This window comes from Neomonachus schauinslandi, chromosome 6 (assembly GCF_002201575.2).
Source record: "Neomonachus schauinslandi chromosome 6, ASM220157v2, whole genome shotgun sequence".
In the NCBI taxonomy this organism is placed as follows: domain Eukaryota; kingdom Metazoa; phylum Chordata; class Mammalia; order Carnivora; family Phocidae; genus Neomonachus; species Neomonachus schauinslandi.
The window spans coordinates 31,218,148-31,231,602 of NC_058408.1; the positions used below are offsets into that span (position 1 = coordinate 31,218,148).

A 13,455-nucleotide genomic window follows, 5' to 3' on the forward strand; every position below is an offset into this window, starting at 1 on the left:
GTAGGAAAAAATGCCCATGCTTTTGTACTGAACAAAAGAAAAATATAAAGAGGTATAAGAACTTAACTATATTGGCTTAACTGTCTTTGTTGTCCACACTCATACGGTAACCAAAGTTAGCTTAGTTTGTGTTCTTCCTCACCTTTCTCCATGTTCAAATAAATGTACACAAACATATACACCTTATAGTTTGTTTTTAAAGATTTATTTATTTTAGAGAGAGAGACAGAGACAGAGAGCATGCACACCAGAGGAAAGGCAGAGAGAGACGAAGAGAATCTCAAGCAGACACCCCGCTGAGCAAGGAGCCCGATGGAGGGCTCAATCCCAGTACCCTGAGATTGTGACCCGAGACGAAATTAAGAGTCAGTCGCTTAGCCAACCTTTCCTCTTTCATATATCAAGTTCACATAATACTTCTTTGTGTATTTGATCTTATTTTGTTCCACCATTCTATTCCCTTGTTCCTCTTCCTCTTAATACTGCTTAATTAAAGTACCTTTATGGTAAGTTTTAATACTTGATAAGTCAAGAGCAGCATATTTTTTTTTAATGTTCTTGACTTTTTATAGATTCATTTTTCCATATGCACTTTGACATCATTTTATCTGGTTCCAAAACATGTGAGATTCAAATAGACACTACATTCCTAATATTATAGAGTACTTGATTTTTATATGAAACTTCCCATCTGGAACACAGCCTCTTTTTCCATTTGTTCAGTATTTGCTTTGTGTTCTTCAACGAGATTTTATAATTTCCTTCATATATATTGTGTGTTTCTTGCTCAATTATTTCTAAGTATTTTATAATTCCTAATATAAATTTTTATATTACTGATTACATTACTATTATATTACTTTATATTATCCATTACTGATTATTGCAAATACAGAGAAAATATACATCTCTAAATCTACCTTGTATTACTCCATCCCAACTCACCCACTCTCATCTGTTGCTTCTCAGAAAGCCCAGCCAGCTTCCCACAGGCCAGCAGGCTCTTCCCCTTGTTTGTTCTTTGGCTGACTCCTTTTCATCCTTTAGGTCATTTTACTTCAATGTCCTCTCCTCAGTATCTTTTTTCCTCCATAGCACCCATAACAATTTGCATTTATATATTTCTATTTCTGTAGATGTGTTTCTTCCTGACCTGATTTTAAATCCATGAAAACAAGAAACATTTTGCTCAAGACTATATATAGGATCTAATATTATGAGGATACACGGTAAACATTTGTGGGCTTAGTGAATAAATCCTCTCTTTCTTATCATATATACTCCCTGTCCCTTCAGTTTCTTCTCCACATGCTACCTCTCCTAATCTTCAAACCATTTTAAGTTCACTTTATCTTAAAACTTGAGCTATGACTCCTTCTGGTTACCTTCTATTTTTGCTTCATCTGCCATCATCATTCCTATTTTTACCCGAATTTGTTTTCCACTCCAGTCTCCTACTGAACCTGTATCACCATGACCTCCTCAGGAAGTCCAGGAGCCAGGTGTCAATCCCTATTACCTTCAACTTCGTCATTTATGGCAACTTGTAACTTAAAATTTTTCTTCTAGTTTAGCTTGTGTTTGCTTCTCTTACCCCCTTACTTGCCCTCGCCTCTCCTGATTTCTGCTGGTTTTGCATCTCTGCACAGTCCCCTGAAGTGCTCAACTCCACTTACAGCATTAAAATGTCCATTTATTAATTCAACAAAAATAAGTTGAGTGACTACCAATAGGGCATTGTGTTAAGTGTTGGCATCACATTAAACAACACAGCAAGTACTTGTCCATCTAGAGTTTAGGTTCTAGTAGGGAGATCAAAAGTAACCAAAGAATCACACAAGTAACCATTTGGCTACATACAGTTGGGTTAAGTGCCAAAAGGAAAAGTACAGGATGTGGTCTGTGTGGCTCCTGAAAAAGTACATTTAATGTCAGTCATGAAAGATTGATAGGATTTTTTTTTTCTTTTCTAAATGGGAGAGCTATTTAAGCAATTTTATTGGCCCTAAGGTGAGAAAGAGCTCGGGATCTTTAAGAAACCATGCAGTGGCGCTAGAATGGAGAGAACAAAGCAAAAATAGATGAAGCTAGAGCCAGAGAAGACATACGTGTGTTCTTTTCTACACTACAACACTACACTGTAATAGTTCTGTTGAACAAGCACCCACTTGGTACCGGGCATCACATTCAGTCCTTTATAAAAGGTATTGTAATTCTCTTTAGAGTTAGGAATTTCTAGAGAAATTAAATAATTTATCCATAGGATTATGTTTCTAGAAAGGAGTGGAAAAGATTATCTTTATGCATTGTAACACGGTGAAAATAATTTACCTTTTTTTTTTTTTAAAGATTTTACTTATTTATTTGACAGAGAGAGAGACAGCTAGAGAGGGAACACAAGCAGGGGGAGTGGGAGAGGGAGAAGCAGGCTCCTGGCTGAGCAGGGAGCCTGACGTGAGGCCTGACCTCAGGACCCTGGGATCATGACCTGAGCCGAAGGCAGACACTTAACGACTGAGGCACCCAGGTGCCCTGAAAATAATTTACTTCTAAAAAACCCCTGGTCACAAAGCCAAACTTTAAAATTTCCTTTTACTTTATTTTTACCTCCTAAGGTTTAAAATTAGAGACCCAAGTGAACAAGAAATGGGTAAGAAAACTAGAAAGAAACTCTTTCAAATAAACCTCTCAAAGACAAGATACACATTGCAAACTTTTGCATCTTTCTCTGATAATTAATCTGATGAGTCTGTTTTAATTCGTCATTAATTGTATTAGAGACCTACATGTAATTAAAAATAGATAATGTAACAACTCCATGGAAGTTTTTTGATTAAGGGTTTTATTGCAGTTGTCATCCTTTTGTACCAATTCAGTGGTAAATATTGCTGCACCAATTAATAATACATTAAACATATATGCCCAGCACTGACTTTTTAAATTAACCAACATACTTTTGAAATAAAATTTGTAACTAGTCACTTTCTTGTGGCTAAAATTTACTATTACTATGCGTGTGTGTGTGTGTGCGCATACACACAGTCAGACTAAAGGTTTTTTTCATACAAATCACAGGTTACAAAATTAGCTTTTCTTCACCACAGTCTATTTGGAATGTGATCCTGATGTGAAAGGTAACCCATCATTCTACCATCAGCCTGGAGGATTTTACCCCTAAAGATCTTTTAGCCTCAACATTTCCAGCTGTAGAAAGTAATTTTCACTTTTTATGTGAAAAGAGCATTCAAACTATTTCTAATATTGTTAGCAGCATATTACAGTGACAGGAATGGAATCTGTTGCCTAAATTTTGGACTTATAATTTTATAATTTGAGAAAACTTTTCTTATTCAAAGACAGAAAATGATGTGCTGAAGAAGAGCAGGAACATGTGAAGAGGTACCTTAGTTTAATGCATATTTATTAAACTACTTAGCATCTGTCAGAGCTCCATTATCACCCTCAACTGTTTCAATTCCTACGCCTCTCCCAAAATGGTAAAGTCATGGAAATGAACAAGAACTGTTTCTTCTGTAGGTTAAATGTTAAGTGAAATAAACAACGGCCGACTTTAGGGGGGAAAAAAATTCACAGATACATAAAAATTTTATTGTAACCATTTTTTAATTTTATATTTTTATTTATATTAGGGTATTATACAATTTTCAAAGCTAACAACAGAATCTTTTTAGTATGTGTATCTGAAGCATAACAAAATAAAAGTATTTCACAAAAGAAGTCCATATTACAGTACTATTGAAATATGAGGCATAGGATAATTATGCATTTGTGGGTTATAACAATACATTCATTTTAAAGAAAAAACACTTAATATGAATAACATTTTGGTTAAAATAAATATCATGTAAATGTTAACAGCAACACCTGAAGTATATTGATCCAAGAAAGGTGTTTTGTAATAGGTACTATGTGAAATGGTAAAGCATTCATGAAATGGCTGTAATACCTTACTAAATTTACAATCATTGCACATTGTTGAGCACTTTATTTATATAGGAATACCCTTCATCCACCATTCCTAAACCTAAGCATACAAAACAAAGTTACCCCACATTTTCTTCTGGGGAACTGGTACCAATGTCTAAATAAGGTTTAGAAGCACATGTACCTTTCATTTTACTGTTTCCTAATTCAATTCAAATGTTTTACTTAATCAGTACAAAATTTGCTTATAAACAGAAATATAGAGAGAATATTTCATAGGTGATTACAAAAAATTAAAACTTCTAATCATCTTCATAATTCTTTGAAATGATCTCATTCAAAATTAAAATTTGTTGTTTACACAGTGGTTTCCTCAGGAAAAAAATATGAACACTTAGATAGGAAAAAGATACAATATCCAAAACAAAAAGTTTCCACATGTAGAAATTAATAATGGATTTCCCTGATCATTAAATTCTTCCCAGCTATTTCCTTCTAGCAGAGAGATTCACTGAAAAGAAAAGCTTAAATCTTTGCTTAAAAGTCACTGTGAGGGGTTAAGCAAATGAATTTTAGATTCATGTATTTTTAAAGATTGCAAGAAAAAGGGAGATTATCTGTTCCAACTACAGAACAATTTCCTCTCAATTATATTACAATAAGATGAACATATGACACTAACGGTCAACAAAAACAATTCTACTTGCTCATACTTCTGGAGACAAATCTATGGGTGCTCAGTGTAAAAGCTGTAAGTAACTGGAATCTGGTAAAAACAATGTATCTGGCCCTCCACCCAGGTGCCCTCTGTCTATCCCAAGAAAAAATTACCCTTCAGATACCATAACTGATTACATTCTGGAAGAAAAAAGAGTTTATGCTTTTGCCCTTATAAAGTTTTACAAATTACTTGAAAGTACTCAAATGAGTGTAAGAAAAATACTTATATGAGAAGACAAAACCAGCTGTTACATCAGCTAAAGGTAGGTATTCTCTAAACATGAGGCTTTCACGTCAGCAGGATTATCCATCCCAGGGTTTTATAGGGTGGCGTGGTGTCCTTGAACAGTGACTGCCACTCAGCCTTTTGGCTTTCACAATTCTGTGAAGAACTGGTCACCACTAACATGAAGGCATTCAGGGAAAACGTCTCCTCCACAGCATTTACTAAACTCGGCCTATTTCCTTAAACTAAATGAAGCGTTACCATCTCTGTCATCTTCATGCATGAATACAGTACTTTGCTTAAAAGCTTCTCAACAGAAATGTTAATCTTATAAAAATTCTGGCTGTGGTAATGGCCAGTTCCCATTGCTTTAAACATATTCTCAAGTTACAACCTTGTCAAATGCATTGAAACTGTGTCAACATTCACAGGTACAGTGCAACACACATCCTTTCTTCTCTCTAACAAGACAAAATACACGCATACAGGGTGGCCCAAATTTTAAAAAGTTAAAAAAAAAATGTTTTTAATCCAGGATAAGTGTTGGTATACTAAATATTTTTTAAAGGGTACTATGTTCTCAGAAAATCTGAAACATAATGGATAAAATGCACATACAATATAAATAGGAAAGTAACTTGAAGAATACAAAAAAATTTCTGAAGGGGACCAATCGGAACTTCAATAAAATCTATGAATAAAAACATGCTTACACGATAGTGTGCAATTATGAAGAGAGAATTTAAATTTATAAAGAACTTGAAATATAGTACTACAAGATTATTCAAAGATTTTTCAAAAGTACAAACAATAATAAAAACACACACAAAAAAGCCTCAGGCAATGTGCAACTTTCAAAATTACTATCACACCAGCCAAACAAATCCTTAACCACTTTTTAAATGGATTCATTTATACCACTATAAAGCAAAGAGACTATCAGAGATATTAAAACAAGACAAAACAAAGCAAAGAACTCTTCAGTGTCTGACTCACATTTTGTCCCCCAATTTTTTCACATTTAAGAGTTGCATTTTGAATGTAAAAGCTAAGAATTTTAAGTGTTTCTCAAATAGTTTATGTCTACATTTACCTTAAGAATTACATTTGAAAGCTACAATGCTAAGAACTAAAACACATACTTCAAACTTTTAAAAATAAAATAATCACAAAAGTTCACAATTGTGTTAATCTCAAATGTCCATAAATGATGAAAAAGCAAACAAGTCACATGTTCAGATACTTTTCCTCAGGTTACAAGTCTATCTTGATGAGTGCCAAGCTGCACCTTCAATATTTGGCACTGAGAGTCTATCTGAACACAATTTATCAGCAAAAAAAAAATCTAAATAATTCTAAAAACCTTTAGCCATTAAAAACCATTAAGTTTCATTTACTCTCCTAACATGCAATCTGACTATCCAAAGTCATTTGGGGTTTGCAAGAAGGCGACTTAAACTGGTACAAAATGAAGCTTATATGAAAACTGGTTAAGGATTCAAAGCACATTAGCTCTGAAAGATTCATCTTAACACCCAGACAAAAACGGGGAGGTATGATTTGCACAAAAATACTTTAAATTATTTTGGTTATGTTCTTCATGATCTTCCACCTATTTAGCTGCTTGCGGTGCACGCGTGCATCCTCTTGGCTACATCATAAACATAGGTGATGTCTGGTCGCTTCTCTGGATCTGGGTTGATGCACATATTCACTAACTGTCGTAGCTACAGAGAAAGAAAATACAAAATGCTTTAAAAAACCATTTCAGTTAGTCATTAAAAATATTCTGACTAGATACAGATTTACAAGGAAAGTACATTTTGTGACTAAATACCCATATGTGGAATTTGGGAATCAAAACAGATGAGCAGAGGGAAAAAAAAGACAAATCAAGAAACAAACTCTTAACTACAGAGAATACTGACGGGGAGGTTGGTGGGGGGATGGGCAAAATCGGTGAGGGGGATTAAGGAGTGCACTTATGATGAGCACTGAGTAAGGTACAGAATTATTGAATCACTACATTGTACACCTGAAGCTAATATAACATTGTATGTTAACTATACTAGAATTAGAATGAAAAAACTTTAAAAAAAAAAAGAATATATATGACTGCTGTCAATGATTTTACAATTAGTTGAAAAGTCTAAGAAGTATGTATAGTCATTGGTTGGGTATTAATGTCAAGCAAAAGGTAGTGTCTACAATCAGAGGCTTTAAAATGATTTTACTATTTTTCAAAGAAGTTTATCAGAAGACAGTAGTCATGAAGGACAACAGGTTTTTAACTCTAAGGCTCTAAATTAACTGTAGATATATTATACATATTTATTTGATCTAGAATGTACTACATTAGCCTTGATTGTAAGTTTAAATTTTCATAATTATATACACTATATCTATAGATCTAAGTTTATATGAGGCATCGGGTAGGTTAGCTATCATATGCACTTATCATAAACCATTTTATATAAATATGTTTTTATTAGTTTCATATTAAAGAAAAAGCACTCTTCTAAACTTAGAATAAATTATAAGCAAGGTAAATTACAAATAGTATTCTAATACTCAACTGCATAAAGCAGTATTAGCATCTTCACTTTATAGATGAAAGAGCTGAAGTTTACTTATTTATATTACAGGAAATAAGCACACTTCAATAAATTAAAAAAGAAAAAATCCTTCCATCTAGTCCTAGAGCCACTGAGTAGAAGTATATGGAACTTCATTTTCAATTCCAACTGCCATCAGTTTATGACACTATGTGTCTTCGTAACACTGTATGTGGTCTTTCACAGATGATAAGCCAAATAAAGAGGAAGAGCCAGATTCTTTGGCTTTGTATGCATGTCTTGAGGAATAATTTAGATATTTTGAAAACTTGCATTAATTCTTTCTGGCCAGTTATTAGCATGTAGTAAATGTTAATGGTAATATTATACCCACTGAGAGGGTCTGAGGATTTCAATTTATATTCCTTGCAATGCAGCAGACAACAGCATTAAACATCCTTAAGGGGTACAACAATACACAAGGCATTTTATTATGGCGATCTAAGAGAAATTTAAATCAGAAAGAGGTTGGCATTTTACCCATTAAAATAAAAACAAATACATTCAATTATACACAATACAGAAAACAGGAGGAAAAGCATTTATAATGATACTTGTATTTAAAAAGATAATGTATTCTAACAGGTCACCTAGTTGTCAGATATTTTGTTTAGAGATAAAAATGACAAAAGAAGCAGAAAAGATGACAGAAAAAGATAACTGTGGTACAAAAATTCATTCTATTTAACCAGAATACACATAGATGTAATGGCAATTTTTGACTGAATAGAACTACCACATCCTTCAAACCGGTCCAGAAGCCTCATCTTTCCAGTCTACTAGGTCAGAATTGGGTGAAACTTCCAACCTACTGTAGCAAAGGGTCCTCAAGTTCTCCTGCCCAGAAAAGAAAGTGCCCAAGAGGGGCGCCTGGGTGGCTCAGTAGTTAAGCGTCTGCCTTCAGCTCAGGTTATGGTCCCTGGGTCTTGGAATCCAGCCCCGCATCGGGTTCCCTGCTCGGCAGGAAGCCTGCTTCTCCCTCCCCCACTCCCCCTGCTTGTGTTCCCTCTCTTGCTGTGTCTCTGTCAAATAAATAAATAAAATCTTAAAAAGAATAAAATAAATTAAATTAAAAAAAAAAGTGCCCAAGATTAAAGATAGCTGGATATAAATTTAGTTGAAGAGGACAAAGATTCTCTGGTTCTCCAAAGTGGAAGATGAGAACCAGGTGTAGTAAAGAATACAGTAAATGGGGAGGGAGTGGGGATGGCACCTGAGCCTCTGCTTTATTACCCCTCCTTCAGGACAGCCTTCCTAAGGACCGACAGGAGAGTCAGAAATGCTACAGTAGACAGAGCCAGAGCAATACCGCCTTTGCTTTTCCTCTTTCTTATGTGGTTGGATCTCCATCCGAAGTGTAGTTCATTGTGTCATAAAGATTTATCTTTTCCAGAGAAGTTTCTAACAAGTCACGTAGTATAAAATCATATACGATATAAAATATGCATACCTCAGTATATTTGTGAATCAATCTGTTGATAAATTTTTTCCTAAATTATCTAATAAGCAAATTAATAAACTATGAAAATAAGATCCTTTAAAATTAAAATATGCTTGAGTGGCGATTCTCACTCATCTAGAGTAGAGCACTATGCTGGCATCTGAGGACACTGAGGGTAAATCAGGGTAAAGAACCAGCCCAGAGGGCGCCTGGGTGGCTCAGTTGGTTAAGCGACTGCCTTCGGCCCAGGTCATGATCCCAGGGTCCTGGGATCGAGTCCCGCATCGGGCTCCCTGCTCTGCGGGGAGCCTGCTTCTCCCTCTCCCACTCCCCCTGCTTGTGTTCTCTCTCTCGCTGTGTCTCTCTCTGTCAAATAAATAAATAAAATCTTAAAAAAAAAAAAAAAAAAAAAGAACCAGCCCAGAAAGGAAGGCCTATTGTCCAGGATGGGATTTGAGAGAATGACTCATTTTCCTTCCTATCTGACCCTATTTCCTTTCTACCTCTCCCTTCTCCATTCATTCATTCATTCATTCATTCAATAAAATCTTATTGAGCATTTATTATGTGCCAGACACTTTATTATAATGGTAGTAAGGATAAAGCAGTAAATGAAATCTACATGGCACCTGCCTTTGGACAGCTTACAATCTAGTGGGGGGAGAAGGACTGGCAAAGAAGCAAATGTGAGACTGAGGGAGACTGAGGAAATCATATAACTAATTCTATTATAAAAAACAAAGTGATAGGTATCTCAAGAGGTATTTGTGAGATAGAGGCAAAAAGACTGTAGATGGCTGCTCAGAAGAGACAATCATTACTTTCCTCTTTTTCCTTCCATCTACCTAACTCCGAGTTGTTCCATCTCATTCACTGAGGACATCCAGCTAACAGCATTCTTCATCCCAAGTACAACAACCACATCTTTGGTCACTGTGACGCCCATGTGGATCCTCTATCCAAAACAAACTTCTTGATGACCTGGCCTTAATCTTCACTTTCATTCCATTTTAGTCTCTGCCTCCCAGGGGCACAGCCTAAGTCTTACAATGTCCTATGTCATGTAAGAAATGTGGGCACAAGCTCCTGTCCTTCCAGGGCTCACACCTGTCTCCCAGTATGGTTGTGCTTTGATTTGAGACCATTTCCAATACCTTTCCTCCTCGTCAGTCATCTGCTTCTGGATTTACGTCATTCATTTCCAGGCTAGACCTCATAGCACAATCCTTTAACCACTTCTTTGGCAGCACCATTAATAATCCTTTGTCTTTTCACAATATCAACCCTGACAATTGTTTTGTTTGTTTGCTTCTCTACCAGGATGTGAAGGACTGCTGGAGAAAATTGCAGACTCCATATTGTCTGGAGTCACCAGATTCATGGTTCCAACTGCAGTTAGACCGTAAAAGCTGTTCTGTAATCCAAATGTTTTGCCTGATAAACTCCATTTCCCACAATGGCTAATTTCAACCTTCACTAATCTGTAGTCACGCCCTCAATTCTTTTTCACCTCCTACTTCACAGAGAAAAATCAATAGTTAGGTTTAAGCTTTCCTCAGTATCTCAACCTAACCTATCAATACCTGATCCATATCATCTCTGTTCTAGCATCAGAAGAATATTGTTTTCCTACTACTCTCAATTCTATCACTGGGATCTCTTCCAAGAAATTATACATTATACACCATTATACATCAGTACCTGAAATATAGTTTGCTATGAATATTTAATTTTTTTTTTTTTAAGATTTTATTTATTTATTTGACAGAGAGAGAGACAGCGAGAGAGGGAACACAAGCAGGGGGAGTGGGAGAGGGAGAAGCAGGCTCCCCGCAGAGCAGGGAGCCCGATGCGGGACTCGATCCCAGGACCCTGGGATCATGACCCGAGGCGAAGGCAGACGCTTAACGACTGAGCCACCCAGGCGCCCTGCTATGAATATTTAATGAGTGACTATTCTATTATTACTCTTCCATATTTTCAACCTCTCCTCATTTGCTGATTTCTTCATCATAGTCTCTAAGTATAGTCAAGTTTCTCTTCCTCACCACTGCCCCATCTAATGTATTTGCTCTACAGCCAAATGTCTTCGGGGTGGAAAAAAAAAAACAACCCACTATCCTTACTATATCAACTTCCTTAATCTACTTATTTAAGCCAACTATAATCACTTTTTCATCTCCTCCACCCCCAAGAGTACTTCACTGAAATCACTCTGGCAAAGGTTAGCAGCATTTCCAATTTGCTAAATCTAACAAACTCTTTTCTGTCTACCGCTTACTCACCCTTTCTGCCTGGCTGATGCTTCTGAACCACAGCCTTGCTGGGAGTTGCCTCCTCCTCTGGCTCCAAGACTCCATACTGGTTCTCCTCTCATTTCTCTGACTTCTCCTTCCTTTGTAGGTTTAGCTTCCTCTGGCAGTCCCTCTATTGTCAGTGTGCTCCGAGGTTCATTTCTTTCCTTACCTTTTTTATCTTCTCTCTCTACACCTTTCTATCCTACACAACTTTACTTACTCCCATGGTTTTAATAACCACCAACACAACATGCTGAGGAACACACACACATACGTATCTTCAGGCCAGACCTCTTCATGGGCTCTAATCACATATTTCTGCCTGGCTTCTGAGCATATCTACCTAAGAATACCTCATATTAAACATGTTCGGAACTGAGATCTTATTATTTTCCTCCCCAAACCAGTTCTATCTTGGCAGTGCCTCCAATTTCTCAAGCCAGAAATCTGAAATTCATAGGAGACACTTCCTCATACTTCCTCCCCCTGGCCCAACAATCACCAACCAAGACTTACTGTTTCCTGACTGTATTTCTTCTTGCCTTAGGCTCCACTGCTTACACTCAAGGGATAATCTTCCCACTGACAGTTTTACCTCCAGTTTCTTCCAATCTCCCTAGCACTGCCTGTAAACACCAAGCTGACCACACTTCAACATTAAACATTTCAATGCCTCCCCACTGCCCTCTACAAAGTCTAACCATTAGCATGGTTTATTATGGGCTTCTAACATCTGGCTCTTGCTTACCTTTCCAGCCTCATATTTAGCCCCAAACCCCTCCTCCCTCCAGCCCCACTCTACACTCTAACCATAACAAAGTGTTCAGTTCTGTGCTCACCAAACTGTTTTATGCCCTGAATCTTTGTGTATGTTGCTTCTCTGCTTATAAAGCCTGCCTCAAAATCCCCTACTCTCTTGCCTGTCACCTACTCATTCTCTAAAGCCTTTCTTAACAACTCTGTCGCCATGCAGAACTTAAATATATATATATAAAGTAGGCTCCATGCCCAGTGTGGAGTCCAACCTGGGGCTTGAACTCCTGACCCTGAGATCAAGCCTGAGCTGAGATCATGAGACAGATGTTTAATCAATTGAGCCATCCAGGTGCTCTCAGAACTCAATATTTTCTATTTGCCCTCCACCATACCCTTCACATACTTTTTTTTTTTTTTTAGGTATAGCTGACATTAACATTATATTAGTTTCAGGTGTTCATGTGCTTTAATTAAAGCCTTTATAACACTTTATTGTACTTCATTTAATACCTGTGTTCTCCTATTAAACTGAAAGACCTGGAGGATGGATATTATATGAACAGTAAGTGCTCACTGACATGTTAAATGAAAGAATGAATGGGTAACTTCTGAGTGAGGGAAAATGGAATGGTTTTGTGGTTGTGGCAGCTGAGCGAAGGTCCAAAGCATGAACACAGTTTTGATATATAAAAGGGCAGGGAAGAATCTAAGCAGAGGTAAAAGACTGAACAAAGGCGCTGAGCTAAAGAAAGTGTGAGATGTGTGAAGCAATAGCTAGTACTTCTGCATGACTGGGGAGCAAGCAACAGGGATGAAATGATAAACTGAGGCTAAGTAAAGGAAAGGCTTAAGGAGTTTAGAATCTATTGCTATAGGCCACAGGAAGTCAGTACTTAAGCCATGAGGGAGAGGTCATTAAAGGTGCACTTCAGTCCGTATTTTCTTGGAATAGAGCAAAAAGACAGCAATACCAGCAGAACACTCAATAATGTTCCTGTAAGATTTCAGGCAAGAAATATTGTTCATCGGAAGTTTTCACCAGGGAATGTGAAAGAATACTGTGTCCACTAACAGAAGTAGGTGACAAAGAAGGAAGAGTGACTTTGCAGGGGCAACAGGGCCACTAAGTTTTGAAGGTATCACATTTGAGGTATGAACATAGCGCAATTTGGGTGGAACTGTGAATTCCTGAATTTGGGGTTTAATTCTGTATCTATATCTAAATAACTGAATTCTATATATTAAACAATTTTTGTGATTCTTCCTATATCAAGATCATGAAGATAAAGGAGACAGCTTTAGTGAAATGTTATTACCTATACCGAACATAATTTTGCACCGTACGGTTCTCTTAAATATTCATATGTTAATTTAGTCTTACTTAAAGGCAGGTATCATTCCGGATTTTAAAAAATCCTGTATTTATGGGCGCCTGGGTGGCTCAATTGGTTAAGC

General features: G+C 36.6%; 1 protein-coding gene across 2 annotated transcripts in view; it reads right to left on the reverse strand.

Moving 5' to 3' along the window:
- Positions 1-3,627: 3,627 nt before the first annotated feature.
- Positions 3,628-13,455, reverse strand: part of NEK7 (NIMA related kinase 7) — a 169,523-nt gene continuing 159,695 nt past the window's right edge. For both annotated transcript variants that reach the window (XM_021682732.1, XM_021682733.1), the window contains exon 10: positions 3,628-6,618. In XM_021682732.1, the coding sequence (XP_021538407.1) occupies positions 6,508-6,618 (111 nt within the window). In that variant the 3' untranslated portion in view covers positions 3,628-6,507. The remainder of the gene's footprint in view (positions 6,619-13,455) is intronic.